Source organism: Ricinus communis, chromosome 8, assembly GCF_019578655.1.
Source record: "Ricinus communis isolate WT05 ecotype wild-type chromosome 8, ASM1957865v1, whole genome shotgun sequence".
Lineage (NCBI taxonomy): Eukaryota > Viridiplantae > Streptophyta > Magnoliopsida > Malpighiales > Euphorbiaceae > Ricinus > Ricinus communis.
Window position 1 is genome coordinate 25,187,655 of NC_063263.1, and position 17,217 is coordinate 25,204,871.

At 32.5% G+C, this 17,217-nt stretch overlaps 1 protein-coding gene across 2 annotated transcripts; it reads left to right on the forward strand.

Annotated features, from left to right (window-relative positions):
* Positions 1–9,785: 9,785 nt before the first annotated feature.
* LOC8281052 (J domain-containing protein spf31) lies at positions 9,786–16,753 on the forward strand. 2 transcript variants are annotated; one of them, XM_015715892.3, is made up of 9 exons: positions 9,786–9,964; positions 10,848–10,944; positions 11,050–11,110; positions 12,862–12,939; positions 14,394–14,467; positions 15,047–15,160; positions 15,251–15,358; positions 16,245–16,283; positions 16,385–16,753. In XM_015715892.3, exons 1-9 carry the CDS (start codon positions 9,864–9,866, stop codon positions 16,469–16,471), a joined length of 759 nt encoding a protein of 252 aa, XP_015571378.2. In that variant the 5' UTR covers positions 9,786–9,863; the 3' UTR covers positions 16,472–16,753. The 2 variants fall into 2 exon arrangements, with proteins under 2 accessions (XP_015571378.2, XP_002513734.2); XM_002513688.4 differs by having other exon boundaries at positions 9,788–9,964; positions 10,854–10,944.
* The last annotated feature ends 464 nt before the right edge of the window (positions 16,754–17,217 follow it).

The window sequence follows — 17,217 nt, forward strand, 5'->3', positions numbered from 1 at the left end:
TAGGGGTTTGAAACAGATTTTAGAGAAAACTGTAGGAGTGAGTAGGAAGGACTGGGCGGAGAAGCTATATGATGCCCTGTGGAAATTTAGGATGGCCTATCGTACTTCAACTGGTTTTACACCATATAGGCTAGTTTAAGGGAAAGCATGCCATTTGCATGTTGAACTTGAGCATAAAGCATTGTGGGCTTTAAAAACTTGCAATTTTGATGTTGTTAATGCAGGTAAACATAGATAGTGGCAGCTTAACGAGTTGGAAGAGTGGCATAACCAAGCATATTGTAACTCCTTAATCTACAAGGAGCATACCAAGAAGTGGTATGACAAGAGGCTAAGGAGCACCAAGGAGTTCTAAGTTGGGAATAATGTGTTATTGTATAACTCATGACTCTGGCTCTTTCCTAGTAAGCTAAAGAGCCGTTGGTCAGGACCGTTCACCGTCCAATAAGTTTTCCCGTATGGCACAGTGGAATTGCACCATCCAGATAAGGGAAACTTCACGGTCAATAGGCATAGGTTGAAGCATTACTATGGTAACTCATTAGAGCTCGAGAAGCAAGTCAACCTTGTATTGTATCAATAAGAGTAGCTAAAGCATTATGAGTCCAGCTAAATGACTCAGAAAAAAAAAAGAAACGTTTTTGGGAGGCACCCCAACTTTTATTTTATGTTTTTAAACATTTTGATCATTAGTTTTGGAACATTGTTGTTTGTAGTTTACTCTTCATTTTAATTTAGTTTTCTTTTCAAGTTTTCTATGCCATTTAAGTGTTTACAGATATGTGTGCTCAATTTTGCTAGAAGAGGAATCTCATTTCCTTTCATAAGCCTAAGGTCATTTTGGAAAAAAATTGGAGCGGTAAACTACTAATTTGGTGCAACTAGGGTACATCTAGTAAATCTAGAAGATGAACTTGCCTTTTAGAGACTGATTTTATAGAAATCAGCTGAGAATTAAGCAAGGAATTAAGGAAAGAGCAAAAGGAGCTTTAGAAAGAAAACTAAAAAAATGGGTAAGGAGAAGGAAGAAAGTATAAGCCTATATGTATGTCCTAAGGAGGGGGCAGAAATTTCATTTAGGTCCGTGGCCTGTCAAAATTCAATTTTAGTCCAAAAGTTGGTACAAGTCTGCAGAAGATATAGAAAAGCCCGATTAACACTCTGAGGGGAAATTTTTGAGAAAATTACAAGTTTGGTCCCTAACCTAGTAAAATTGCATTTAGTCCCTAGACGGGCCAAATACCATTATAGCTTCTGGAAAGTAAAGTCAAATTATGCCCAAGTACCTCAAAGAGGAAAATTACCAAATCGACCTAAAGATGCGAAATTGTTTTCTAGAATGGAAAGCAACCAGAGGGAGGTCTCTACAATTACCAATTCAATGGGCATAGCTACCAATTATATGGGCGTGGTTTCCAATTCAAACGGACGTGGCTCTCAAAAAGCAGGCGAAGTCCTCAATCTAGGTAGGCGAAGTCCTCAAACCCAAGCACGCGAAGTCCTCAAATTAAGCAGGTGAAGTCCTTAAACCCCTAGTGGAGTGAAATTGGCAATTTCCTAATGGAGTGAAGTTTTAAGTAGGCAAAGTCCTCAACCCAAGCGGGCATGGCCCTACATCGAACCATCAATCAAATTTTGAGCTTACGAAGTGTGGCTTCTTCAACTCAAATATCCTTTTATTATATCCCTAATATCTTTGATTTGTATTAATTTATTTAACGCATTTGCATGCTCATAAATTTCAATAAATCAAGGGTAGTTGTCAGCATCCCTTTTCGGGATCTAAATATCAAGAAAAAAATGAAAAACCCTTTAATGAGAGTTACTGCTTTCTTGGGTCTCGAGAGGTGAAGAATAGGCGAATCTGAGGCTAGGGTCGAGATCAATCCAGCTAGAGTTACTAATGTGCATAAAATACACACATCTAAATAGGGTTTTTAAGATTGATTTTATGGACATTTGGATGTGAATTGGTCCCAACACTCACCCTATACGTATGTTTGTGTGCATTAGGTCCAAAAGAGGTCAAAGAATGATAAAGGAAAGAATTGGAGCATAATTGGACGTCAAATCTACCGAAACGAGCTAAGTATGCCCATGCAGAAGATTAACACGGCCATGTTGTATTCAACACTGGCCGTGTTACAAACACGGCCACCAACACGGCCGTGTTGGATGCGTCAAACATGAAAGAAAAAAAAAACTTTTAGGGAGCACGGCCACAGAAAGTAACACAGCCAGGAACACCAGCCCGTGTCACCAACACGGCCAGGGACACGGCCGTGTTGGAGGCGACATGGGGTATTAATTAAAAGAACGAAGAGAGAAAAAAAATGGAGGCGGCGAGGGTTAGAAAGTCCCAAACCCTATTTTTCTTTCCCTAAGGGCTTTCTGAGTTGAAACTAAGGGAAAAGAAGACTTGGATCAAGGTTTCAATCGGATTCCCTTCAAAGATCAAAGATTGGGCGAGGTTCGTTGATTGATTTTCAAATCGAGCAAGAGGAACAAGAATCAATTCAATTGGAGCAAAAGGATTTGGGGCTGTTTACTCTCATCCAAGGGTGTAATCGGGTTTTCTCTACCTTTGCTTATTATTGTAATTGAATTCTTATGTATTTTGAGAATGAACATGATTAGCTAGATTGATTAAATCCATTGGGATTTCTTTACTATGTTGGCTTGATATTATATTGTTGGATTGTTTGAGTTGGCTTTGTATTGTTCTTGTTTTCAGTATTAATAAGATAATGCATTATTCATGAGACGTTGTGAATTGTGATGTTTAGATTGCTTTATGAGATTAAGAAATCTGTTTGGCAATTGGAATTTTGAATAGCAAGAACTGGTTAATAATCGCTTAGAGATAAGGATAATTAACTAGCCGGATTAAGAATTAACAAAGCTTAATAGAGGCAGATTAAAGCTTAATGCTAATTTAAGAATCAATCGTTAGGAAGAGATTCCAACTTTAGGTTATTAGATTTAGGAATTCGGTTATCTCGAGAGAGAAACCGAATTCGGTTAAGAATTCGTCCACGGGTAGCATAATTAGACTCATCGATCCTTTATCTTTTGTTTGGTTGCCAACTAGTTTAGATTCCCTTTGGGTTTGTCTTCTTGTCTTGATTATTTCATTTATCAATTACTCCTGTATCTCCCTCAGAACTTAGCTTATAGTTAATAGTTAGTTTAGAAATTATTCATCATCCATTTTAGGTTAATATAATAAAGAACAAAGAAGTAACTCTGGGCTTTCACTTTCCCGAGGAATACGATCTTGATACTCGCCATTAGTGCTAGACTGCATCGATAGGTACACTGCCTTAGATTGTAGCTAACACGAGTAGCACCCATCAGTTATCTTTTTGAAATTAATTTAGACCTAATTGTTAGAAAAATTAAGTTTGAGTGTCAAAACAATAATTTTTTACAAGATTAAGGACTAAACTGTAAATTTTAAAACCTCCTCTATAGATCGAGTCAGCTCTTTATAGATCCGATTGGATTTTAACACCCGGACGTCGTTTTTCCGAACAATTTTATGTCCAAATACAGATTCTAGAAGGTTTTCTTGATGATAATCATTGTTTTATCGATCATTACTTAAATTTTAAATAAATAAAATAGATATTTATCCGTATTTCCTAAAAGTTATCCATTTTTCCAGGGTATCCTTTGAAACCCTACTTTTATAAATAGAAATAAGTGTTTAGGATTTCAAGGAGAAATAAAAAATTAAAATTCAATTGTAAGTGAAATCAAGAGAGAAGAAATATTGAGAAAGAAAAAATAGAGAGAAAATCAAAAGAGAACAAAAAGCAAAGCATTATCGATCATAGTTAATATTCAAGGATCCAAGCCACTTAAGAGATAGCGATTTTAAGAAACAAGCCAATTAAGAAAGAGCTTTTTTGGAAACTTTAGCGATTTTAAGAAACAAGCCAATTAAGAAAGAGCTTTTTTGGAAACTTTCTTTTCAATTGACAGATGATTTTACAAAGCTAGATCCAGCTCTGGATTCCTACCCAGTTTTTGATTCAATTGCCTCCTCATCGCTCGAGACTCGCAGATTCAACATCCACGGTGACAACCTGAGGGTTCCTTCCATCATATATCTGCATCCATCATAAAAATTGGTTCTTTCATCTCTCTTGTGTTTTCTTATATATTATTTGTTCTTAAAAGCATTATTAGAGTTTTGATCTTTGATAAATATTATAATAATAGGGTTTTGAATATGATATTAAGAACTTTAGGTTTTTTTAGATATGATGTTTTGCCATTTAGGGTGTTAGATTTTATTAAAAACATGTTATAGGGTTAATATTTAGATCTCTTTGTTAATATGATTAAGTAATTAAGCTTGATAAACTATGATTCTTTTTTTTTTATAATCTTCTGTTAGTTTATAAGATTTAGGGTTAGCGATTTAGGGTTCTGTTTGGCTTCTATAACTTTTATTTTGATGTTCTTATCTATTTTATCTCATTCTAATTAATTTTTTAACATTTGTGCATGTGGAAATCGGCTTTAGTGATGCGAGATTATACTAGGAATTGAAGGAATCAAATAAAACTTGCCCTAAGACCCTAGAGCCGATTAGATCTACATTGAGCCGATCGGCTCTTCATGCATAGTCGGTCGGCTGATCAAGCCAGACACTATATTTTATGTACTTTTTGCGTATTTCAATGTATCTTTGGCCCTTGTATAGTTTTAGATCCTTCGAGTGTTACAATTATAGTTGTAGGCGGGTTATAATAGTTAAGATCTTTTTTTTCTTTTTGCTTTTTTTTCTTTATTTTTGTATACTAACCCAATAAATGATTAAGTAACTGATTAATCAAAATGGGCCACAAAAAATTGATTGAACATGAATTTGGTAATCTAATAGGCTAATCAACCTTAACTAGGCTTGAAACTCTAAAATCCAAGTAGACTAGCGGGCTTTGGCATGTTTAGCTAAGGTTTGAATTTAGTTATAGTTAAGATCACAATGAATGGGTCTTCTTATAACAAGTAGTCCATTATGCTTAGGGGTTGGAATCCAAAGAGCATAACATGTAATTGGGCTAGAATAAATAAGCTTAAACATAATTAGTTAGTAAGGTAGATTAACAATGGGTTGGGCTTGAATAAAATAGGCTAGACTTAGGTGTATTGTATGTTGTTTTTATATACATGTCTATAAATTACTTGCATTTATAGAGAAAACTTTATTAAACAATAAATTTAAAGACTATATACATAAATAAGAAAGTTAGCTTCTGGATCCATCTTTGGACTTTGTGGTATAAGATTCCTTATGGAATCTGAGAAACACCACTCATTACTAAAAGTATCCTAATGATTACCCTGGTGATGACTCCTATCTCCACGCTAATCTCAGTGATTAGTTAGCGTGTTCCTAATTAGATTGAAAAGCATTACAATGTCATAGTCGAGACATTTGGGTGCGCGCCCGAAACTGCCACCCATATGCTTTTTTTTTGGGTTTTATTTCTTTGCTTTATTTTGATAATGGCAAATAATTGTTATATGATTGTTAACTAAAATTGCACATCTAGACTTAGGTCATCAAACTTGGACTTTAGCATGCAATTTATAGTCCATTAGGTTAACATATTGGTAAGTTTGAGCTTAATTAAAATTCAATTAGACTTAGTGAGCTTTTCTATATTTAATTAATTAATCAACTCACTTGGGATAGAATCACTGAATCAAGTCTTGGCATATAAGATGTAGCCCATTTAGGTTAAAAATTTGTTAATTAAAACATAATTTATAATTGAGGTAGACCAGGTGGAGCCTCTTTGTACGTAATTGAATAGTTAATTTAGGCTAAAAATATAATTGGGAATTGAGCTAAACCTAAAATGGGTTAGATTTAGATAGACCTCACATGCTGTAGTGCTTGATGTGTAATAATATAACTGTTGCATTTATAGAATATTATCCGTTAAACAATAAAATTAAAGACAAAGATACACAAATAAGGAAGTTGGCTTCTAGATCCATCTCTAGATTTATGACATAAGCTTCCTTATGGAATCTATAAACGTCACTCATTAGTAAAAGTGTCCTGGTGAATTACCTGGATGACAACTCCCATCTCCATGCTAGTTTCTGTGATTAGTTAGAGTGTTCCTATTTGGTTGAAAAAAATCTTGCAGTGTCGTAGTCACTAGAGACACTTTGGTATGCATCTAACGTCGCCCATAGCACCAATAGCAGCACACCAAAACCTCTGGGTCTGAGGCTCTCCAGCCTCAAATATCAATGAATTCAAGGCTCTGGAGCTTCAAACACTGATGAATTCAAGGCTTCAAAGCCTCATATAGGAAATAATTTTAAGGATCTATTTACCTCAGACTTTGCAGCTACAACCTAAAATTATTATTTTATGACTCCACATATTAAAGGCCTATCCCAATTAATATCCTAAAATTTATTTCTTGAAATACTCAAAGATGCAAGTTCAAACTTGAAAAATATAAGAAATATTCACGCTCTTGGCCTTTAACATTAAATTAAATCATCACTAATACAATTGTCATATAACTTTACTTCATACCATAGTCATATAAGTTTGCTCGGAAATACACTTTCTTTTGAATATCTCGTATGCAAACTCAATAGCTAGAAGTAAACTTTTCAGAACATATTTTTTTGACTTATAACCCATTTAAGTTAAAGAGAATAAAAATGAGATATGGCCTTATCCCACACATTTATTAACAAAAAGACTCATTTCTTTAGCTAGAACACATGTACACCATTGTATGCTTTATTTTCTATATTTATATGTATTTATTAATTATGCCAACTTAAAAAAAAATACTAATGGACATATTTTATCATATTTGCATTTCATTCTTGATTTATTAACCATTTGTCATTTATTGGTATATTCAAAGGCCATAAAATCTATAAAAAAATTAAATAAAAATGTGCACCTTTTGACTTACTTTATTTTGTGTATAGCTGTTGTTATGGATTCTATAGGGACTTCGAGTTCCTTTCTCCCAAGTAAACCTGCCACCAATGTAGTTGTTACATAAGTATCTTTCTTATAACCAATTTCCTTTGGATAAAGTTCTCAAATTATATCTCATAAATGTCCTTGTTGTGATTTCGCCTATAAAAGCTACTCTCACTAGGTACTAACTTTATTTTCATTTCAAATATTATGATGTGGCTTTTAACATACTATATTTGACTTTATAATATGGTCATACTTTTTGTATATTTAGATTTGATATAGTTGACGTTGAATAATTAAATGAGATATGGCTATAAAGCCTATATGCAGCCATACCACTTTATAATGCCACAATGATGCACCACAACCATATCATAACTCATGCAACCGTATTTTTTATATATGCAGCCACTCCACTCAATACTTTGCATACTACCTGACCATTTTGTACTATGCATCCTTGTATTTGTTTGTACTTATTTGTATTACACTTTGAAGATTTGTGCTTTTAGCTACAATTAGAAATTAGAAATAAAACAACATAATACTAGCCATATATTTAGAGTCACATAAAATAAAACAATACCTTAAGAAACCTATATAACATAAAAAATATAAAAGAAAATACATCAAATAATACAAATCTTATTAACCACTAGTGACCACTTTATTGGCCTTAAACTTTCATTTTTTTTTTATTTTAGTTTACCGTTAATCTTTTTTAGCTTAGCCTTAAATAATTGGGTATGCCTCTCCATCTCCTGACATGTGAATATAAATTTTCTTTAGCAAAGTAGTATACTAAAGTGATGATTGTTCCTGTTAAATATTTAGAAAAAAGCCTCAACTTAAAATTAACACTAAATTGACCAATTCATCACATTGAATAATAAATTTGACAATATGTTTTAAGGTGGAATAGCTAGGAATCCTATAACATCTAGGGTAAAGATTGTCAATGGTAATAGTATTTGGGTAAGGCTTATGAATTTTGGTTGGCCTGTTTGTCTTAAACTAGGACCATGCAACTCTTGCATTACATATCTTACATCCTCTATATTTATTGGTATTTGTCTTTGTTACTGAGAAAGTTGATTCAACGGATTCCCATATTGAGTAACTGTTGGAAGATTGGCCCTATTCAAAACCTTGACCTTCCATTTCGTACCTAGTAAGTTGATTGACCGATATTTGGTGAGGCAAATATGGCCTGTCATTATAACAACCATTTGGGTTTGCCACCCATCTTCCTTTCTTTATTTTCGGCCTGGAAGGCTTAAGGTTCAACTATACTAGTAATCTCCAAATTATTCTTAGGAATTCTATCACTTTTAATAGAAAATTACCCTCCAAATTCTTCTTGGGTATGTTCTCCCTAGCATTGACATTTTAATTCTTACTCATATGTCTAATAGGACGACTATTAGTTAACTTTTCACTTATGCCTTGCATAATTTTAAGATGCATATTTTGAGTTTCTTTAGAACGTATTAAAACTTCTAGCAAAGGATTAACAAAAAGATCAGACACATTAATACCTAGGCCTCCAAGTATATTGGCAGTAGGTGGTCTGTCAATACCTATTATAGTAGGTGGTAGCGTTTCATAATGCTGAGATGTGCCTTGAGCACCATATTTCTCTCTAACTACTTCTGCAGAACAGAGATTTCATATCCTGAGACTTCATAGTCTCTTTATCATTATTATTTCTTATTTTTGGGGTCACTATAGAAAAGTGTCCCACTATGTGTGCCAAATTATGTTGCGTGCGAATTGCATTGGGCATGCCACGTGTATGGTACATGAACTGTCATAAATTTTATGCTTCTAACTTCTTTCTTGATACAATTATGGGTTTCCAAATATTTTTCAGCCATAATTTGTTAAAATGCGCTACGAAAATGGATTATGAATGATTATAAATATGAATGCAAATTTCTGGAATAATATTGCTTGAATATTCAAATTATATAAAAGCTTGATTGTAAAGTAAAATACAGATCGAGTTTATTTGCTTAAATTTGTTTGATTTTTTTTTTCTATGTTCTTAGTTGTTTTTTTTTTCTCACGTCCTCTTTTTCCCTTTCTATTCCTTGCATTTTCGTAACTACCACATAGCATTAATGCAGAATGATAAACCAAACACTTGAAGTGAACAACCGTGAGTCCTTATCCTTGGAAGCACGAGCACCATGAGCCAAAATCTTAAGTGACTTCTATGGAGGAATTTCAAATAACTTCCTATTTGAATCTTCGTTTCCTCGCTCTACCTTTTAAATAATCACTAAACCACATGATAAAATTAAAATAATTATTTTAATTAAATCCCTTAATTAATAACTTCCACAAATCGAACTTAATTTTTAGTTAGATTTTATTAATTTTTAGGTCTCAATTATTTATTTATTAGATTGAAAAAATATGATATAAACAGATAATAACTACAGATAAAACAAGTCAGTATCTTGCTATATCATACAAATAACTTGATTAGACAGAATAATAATATTATAAAACAAAACATAGCATATAATATATATTTTTTAAAATGACATTTAAAAAATTATAACTATACAATATAAAATTTATTTTTATTTATAATTAATCTAAATTAAAATTAAATTTTTGTAATTATATTGAAATTATTCTGATATAAAATACTACTATATAAAAGTTACACATTATAGATGCATAATAACTTTTATAGCAACACGTATTATTATATACCAATAAAATCGATATTACTGTTGAGTTGGTCGAGTCAACTCGGTTCATCGCCCGGGCTATATTTTAGACCGAATGGTTTTCATAGGGACTGGTAATTTAAGAACCCCTTCTGGTGCCAAAAGCAGAGCACAAGAAGCAAAATCGAGAGCGAAAAATGGGAGACAGAACATCATCCACAACCACAGACGACGATTTGCTTCTCAAAAGCTTCTTCGCTGAAGTTAGCGAAGTCGAGAGAGACAACGAAGTTGCCAGGTTTCTCTCTCTGCACTTTAAAAGAACCATTCTTTTTCTTTTTAATCCCAACTTCGTATAGTGGTACTGTACTGGTAAAATATATCATTTCTTGAAATCCATACGCTTAGGAACTTTTATTGCTCTGTGATTGATGGGAATTATTTATGGCATTACATGTTCAAGTAATTCCTGGAATTTTGTTTTAATTATGCTGCGGCTATATATGTGCTGCAACCTCATAGTGATTGGATTTTTATGTATATTGATGTGAGGAATTTATTATTTTCCCTCCCAACGAATTTATATGTTTTTGGCCGATCCCAATTATGGTACTTAAGTTAGGGCTATGAACTATGAACAGGATGGAGCAGGAAGGAGGAAAAATTTGTGCAAGTGTTTTACTAGAAATTAAGGAACAGAATATGAATGAAAAAGGAAAAAGAAGAAAATGGGAGAAAGAGATAATCAACTTATTTGATAGACTCTGCGTCTGATTATAAGATGTTTTAAACATGGGAAAGCTGATTCATTGCTGAGAAACAAGCATACCTTAATGCTAAAAAAGAAAGGGGATAAAATCCTTGTGCCCAATTTTGCTTGAGATTAAATGCTTTATTATTCTTCTAGAGCGACAGTTTCTTTGGCATTTTTTTTATTACTTGCTGATATATCCGCCCTCATTCTTTATTTTGATCAATTTCACTACCTTAGCTTTGGTTAGGACCAAAATTTCAATGAAAAGTGCTTGTTTACTTTCCTGTGCTGCGCTTGATCAATTGTTTTTTCTTTTCTATGTTTTTCTTTTGTTTTTGAGATTTGTTTTAATACTTAAGATTCTTTATTACTTAGCTCATTGTGGACAAGTGTTATTCTATTCTCTTCTAATTGATCATATGGAAAGTTATAGGATTCTTTCATGCTTCAAGTTGAATCCATTTGAGTATCTAAATCTACCATTTGATGCATCTCTAGAGGATGTGAAGAAGCAATATCGTAAGGTATCTTTGTCCCCAAAAAGAGCAATTAAATCAACTTTCTTTATACTTATGGCTTACCTCATTATTTTGCAACTTATTGACACGTTCTTTGTCTAATTTCTGAAGTTATCTTTGCTGGTTCACCCTGACAAGTGCAAGCATCCACAAGCAAAAGATGCATTTGGTGGTAAGTTTATCTTTGTAGACAACATGATTGCCACTCTTATATTATGAGGATTTTATTTTCTTTTGCAAGTAAAAGAAATAACAATAATGAAATGAAAAGGTATAAGGACTAGCTTAGTAATTGTTTGCCAATGCCTTGAGGAAATCAAGGTGATTGTGGGGATATAAGATATAATGGATGAAGTTATTAAAAGCTATTCCTATGGCTCAAAAAGAGTCCGCATATCAATGCATTGGTTGGATCAAAGACATTTGTTAATTACTGCATACTATCTCTCATTTATTTAAAATGCAATACCTTGAGGCCTTTTATTAGAACTTTAAGGATAGCTAGCATTCATTTTGCTCCTTCCTTCCTTTGTCCTTCTATGTTGTTTTAAGCAGTTGGGGAATGATTCAAGTGGTAAGTTCTGAGCATTAAAGGAGAAATCGGTAGTGTTGCATTTTAAGGTCTTGGACTTCTTATCTTTATCTAATGCTTGACTATCCTAATTCAAAAAATCTAACATCATGTTAAAGTCCTGGCTGATACCTTAAAAGGCAGAATATGTTATGCATATTTTGCGATGAAGCTGTTGAACTTAAGTTGTTTTATGAGCTACTCACCTCCTCAAAGGGCTTGTTAAGTGGCAATTTAGGGCTGGAAAAAAATTGTTAGATAAGTACCTAAGGGAAGCTCATATTGGCAAGCAAATGTATGATAAATATTGTTCACATGCATTAATTAATGGCTAATGTGAGAAAAATAAAATATTAAATAGATAAATAATGAAGAAGAAGAAGATAAAAACAATGGTTTTTTTATTATTATTTATAAATTGATTCAGCATACTCAAGGAGCATTCAGTCACATTAATAATTCATTTCCTAAACATATTTAATATCCCTATATATAAAGTATTCATCTTATACGGATGGGATGTCATATGAGCGATATGGAGGCATGAAAGGAAGAGTGGGCATTGTTAGTGGGCTTAAGACAATGAAGGACCAATTATTGCCTATGCAGTTGTATGGAAGACACATTCCACTTTATGGTTTTCCTATGGTGCTTTGAATCTAGGGATTTTGGAAGGTGTCTCTATAAAAACTTTAGTGTGATTAAAGAGCTAGGATACGTTTGTTGATTTGAGATATTTTTATGGTTGGATCACCGCACCTAATGAGTAAAATGGATGAAACAGAAAGCGCAAAATATATATATATATATATATAAATACAAAGGACATTTAAGGGCAAGCAATTTGTATCTGTTTTGAAGAACCAGAGTTAGCTTTAATTTGTTCTAGTCAATGTAAAAAGTATTAAATTAAGGGGACATGGTTACCGAGAGAAATTAGAACTATCAATATGAAAATTCATGGCCAGTGTTTATAGTTTTGATAAAAGTCATATAGTTTAGAATTTCTTTGGTTATTTTCCCTTTCGCAAAATAGCACCTGTTTCTCTATTGATAGTGAAATTAATGTCTTGAAACTTATCAGGAGCTGGAACAAAATCATAAATGTAGAATCGAACTTTGCAAAGAAATCCGCCAAAATAAACTTCGCAAATTTGTGTAATATATCTGGGCTCTTGTTTGATGTTATGTTTATTGGGTGGTCTTTTAATTCAATTTATTGTTGGTTTAGTGATGAAGAATAATGATGGCATCAGTAAGTTAACATTAGAGGCAGAGACGTAATTCTAATATATTTCCTGCGGAAGTAAATTGATTTCTTCACTAACATTAGATTGTTCACTCATGAGCAGCATTGGCAAAAGCCCAGCAGCTACTACTTGATCAACAAGAAAGAGATTATCTTCTTAGCCAAGTTGTTGCAGCGAAAGGTAAGTTCAAAATGATTTCCCCATCTTCAGTGAATGATGTGTGAGTTGTTTAAATTCATAGTTCTCTTGAAATTAAAAGACCGTGTCGAACTTTTTGTTTTTCACTGTAAACATTTTCCTTATCAATATAGGTATAGCATGACAGATAATTTATAACAATTAGGTTATATTTGGGTTTTCTTTTTAATTACTGTGACAATATTAAAGGAAGAGGTTTAATTTTGAAATTTTGAAGCATTAATATCTAATTATTATCAGTATCTTTAATTTGTAATTATTAAATTGAAAAATGTATTATAGTATAATAAAATCTCACACAAAGTTATGTATGCATGCATTGTTCATTTGCCTTTCACTTCTTTTTGAATTTCAGCCGCTATAACTTTTCAATCTTCTTTAGATATACTAATTTTAATCCACATGCATTCAACGTGGACATTGATAGTTGGACTTGTTTTTGTTTATATAATGAAAGCTAAAGTAATAAGAAATTTGGAATTGTGAATATTTTTATTGTTAAAAATATAACACAATTTAAATTACAGTTCAATCTGTTTCATTTTCTTTTTGAAAAGAAAAGTTCAATCTGTTTAAATTTAACTTTTTGAATGGATTTATTTGTTTATGGTTCGAACCCATTATGCAGTAATTCTAACCCACCATGTATCCGATATTTTTTATTCAAATTAGGTAGCTTAATTATATTCTTAATTTCTTCTTTAAAAAGTGGAGTTATTTTTCTTTTATATGTTTCTTTTAGAAATTGAACTCATCACTAATTTTGTCAATAAATATTATTATTTGTTTTTATTTTCACCCTTTCTTTTACTGGAGATTTTTCTTTTATTTTTATTTTTATTCAATGTATAATTCAAAATATGTATTTTATAAAATGTACTTTATTTACTGGATAAACCCATTCATGATGTATAATTAACATTAAAATTGATTCATTTAATAGAAGTTAAAGATGTTCCAACATATGCATTCCAAAATTTTTTCTTAGAAGACAAAGAAACACATATCATAATTACAATATATATATATATATATATATAATACCAAGCAACAGTTGGAAAAAAAAAAAAGGGGTCTATTATTGAAACTAAACATCCATGTGAATTTACTCAAGAGGGAACATTTACTTAATAAGCATGTGAGAAAAGCAAGAGCATCGACAATTCACCAGTTTAATCAATTTAATTATTGAAAAGAAGTAACCAAGTCATACTTTTAAAACACTAATATTTGTACTTATATTTAATCTATAATTTTATTTACGAATTCATTTACATCAAATTAGTAAAAGAGCAAATCTAAAAATTTTAATGATACTAATTATAAGTCCTTTTCAATAAATTTGCCTGTCCTCATCCTGCCCCCAACTCCCCCACTCTATGTTATGTATATATATATAAGAAAAGAACTCATATTTAGAGTAATATTTACTGCAGAAGAACTTCTAGCAAAGAGGAAGAAGCAGTTGAAGAAAGATACAGCCTCTAAAATAAAGTCATTGGTTGATGAGGTATTAGTCCTTGATGAAACAGTCCATGTATCATATCATGTAGATCTACCTCTATCTCTTATACTGCAATGATCTTGAGATTCATTTGAGTGTTAGTACATTTCTCTCATTCTATTATCATGCTTCTTTCTTCCTCAAACTTCTTTTCAATAGTTGTTAATTCCTGATTGATTACTATTACTATTTGTTGCACTTGAGATCTACATGAATTGATAATATCTTTTCTAGTCATATTTGTAGAGGAGCCGTTAATATCATTTGCGTGATTTTTTAAACAAATTTTTATTTGACATTTTTCGTATATTTTGATGGTGAGAAGTTTGTATATTCCTTCACATTGTTGCGATAGTTACTTGAGTAGTTGAATCACCCTCTTGTGGCCTTTTGAATTGAAGCCTGGCCTTAAACTTTCTTGTATTTTCCTATATTTTGTTTCAAAAGGGCACACTATGGTAGCTCAGTATGCAAATTGGTTGGTCCACTACACAGTTTGCTTGTCCAAGGAATTGAAGTTGCCTGTACTTAATATAAGCTTCTACGTAAAGAAACTAAGTTCATTGTCTTTTGGCTGTGAACTAGGGAAAATATGATCAACTGTATGAAAGGTCCGAGGAGTTTCAGCGGGAGCTCAAATTAAAGGTTCGAGAACTATTAACTGAACAAGAATGGCGCAGGAGGAAAATGCAAATGAGGGTATGCCGGAAGTTTAATCGTTGTCCTTGTTTGCTAGGTGTTCTAATTAAAATTGCAAACTGATGGTGTCTATATCTTTTTGTATTTTAGATATCAGAAGAGGAAGGTAGACTAAAGAAGGATGAAGAAGAACAAAAAGAGATTTGGAAGAGAAAGCGTGAACATGAGGAGCAATGGGAAGGAACAAGAGAACAAAGGGTATGTTTTTGCCTGTTACAGATTATTCTCAGTTAATGTGCCTCACTACTTTAAATTGTTTATTAAATGTGTGATTCTGTCTGGTGATATCTAAAAATCAACATCTCCTAGATTCTAGGTTTCCAACTAATATGGTGTAGTGTATCTGCATGTCATGTAATGTAATTTTTTCTGAAGAAAGCTATTCAGTGTAACATAACTTTGAAGGCATTTTGGTTTGCCTTATCAGAGAGAGGCTGAAGTTGTTAATCTAGAATTCCATTTGGCTCTAATTCTATGTCGTCGTGAATTTCTTGGTCTGTATCCACTTGAATCTGAATCTTTCAGGTGTCCTACGTGAAATTTATAGTTTGAATTCTGTTTCTCTTTTGTTTATATTCAGGGAAAAGAAATTCATTTTCTTCATTTTGATTTCTGTACCATGATTCTCAGGACCCTCTTCCTGCTTGGAATCTTGAATTAGATGTGGTGGATTCTGGTCATGGGATTTAAATGACTCATGGCTATTCATATTGATCAATACCTGTCCATGAGGTCCATAATTTTAATGGAGAAAATTGATGCTAGGGAACCTTTCTCATAATAAATATGTGACTGCCTTAAACTGTAAATATGCATCACTATCTCTCTCTTTTCTCTGCCTCTCTCAAAGCCTCTTTTTTATGCTGCAAGAAAATTCTCTTACTGGGTGGAATGCATGAAAACATAATTACAAATAGTTATCCGTGCTTGCTTTGAGAGTTATGAGCTGTGGAAGACAAGGAAGCGGCTCCTATCCTTGAGCACGGTCCCGATAAGAAAGAAACAATTCTTCAAGCATAAGCATATTACTGTTATTTTCTTTTCAAATTTCAACCCTCTCATGTCTTTTCCACTTGATCACCAGGTTTCAAGCTGGAGAGATTTCATGAAGACTGGGAAAAAGGTGAGCTATATAGTGATTTTGGGTTCGATATTAGTAATGATGGTTTTTTCAACAAGAGCAGAAAAAGAAATATTGTTCACAAAATAATTTACGCTCTGCAGGGTAAAAAGGGCGAAATTCGACCACCAAAACTAAAGACTGAGGACCCTAACAAATCTTATGTTCAAAGGCCTGTAAAGAGAGCTTAATCATATTGTTTTGGTCTCTTGAGGGCTATGACATTGGCAACCGAGTGTTCCTTATTCAAAGAAGGCTTGGCGTGCAGCTTTCAAATTGTACTAGTATATGTCCTGGACTCTTGGTAGTAAAAGGACTAATACATTTGACAAGGGACTTGGTTCTTTTTCTTGTGCCATGTTTAGTGAATTAAAGCAGATATATAATGTATTTACTGATGTGTTTTAGATGATAGTGGCTGTGGACCTGTTAACTGACAATTACCATTCTTATTCTTTTAGCTTTCTCATCAATTTTCTAGTTTTTTCAGAAAAAGAAAAAGATAAATCATGCCTTATTGTATTAGTTTTCTAATTTTTTATTTTTCTCCCTTTGTAATATCTTCTTTTTCTTATTCTTATTATTATTATTTTATTATTATTATTATTATTATTATTATTAAGAAGTAATGATAACTATTCATGACAAGAGGAACCAAGTATACCTCACTTAACCCTCGTTTGGAATGAACAATGTGCTGAGTTACAAAATCATGTAATGTTGTTTGGCGTAATTTCTTTTTCTTTTTCCTTTTTGTCAAATTGCCTTCTTTTCTCCAAGTCCAAAGGATTGAATTCTAGCCACTCCGGGCTCTCCAAACATGCGAATTGATTTAAATGAGTTGAATTCTGGCAATTTTTTTTAAAGAATAAGTGGTTAAGAGTTTTTTTAACAGGAAAAGTTATTATTTAGGATTAGTTGAAAAAAAAAAAAGTAT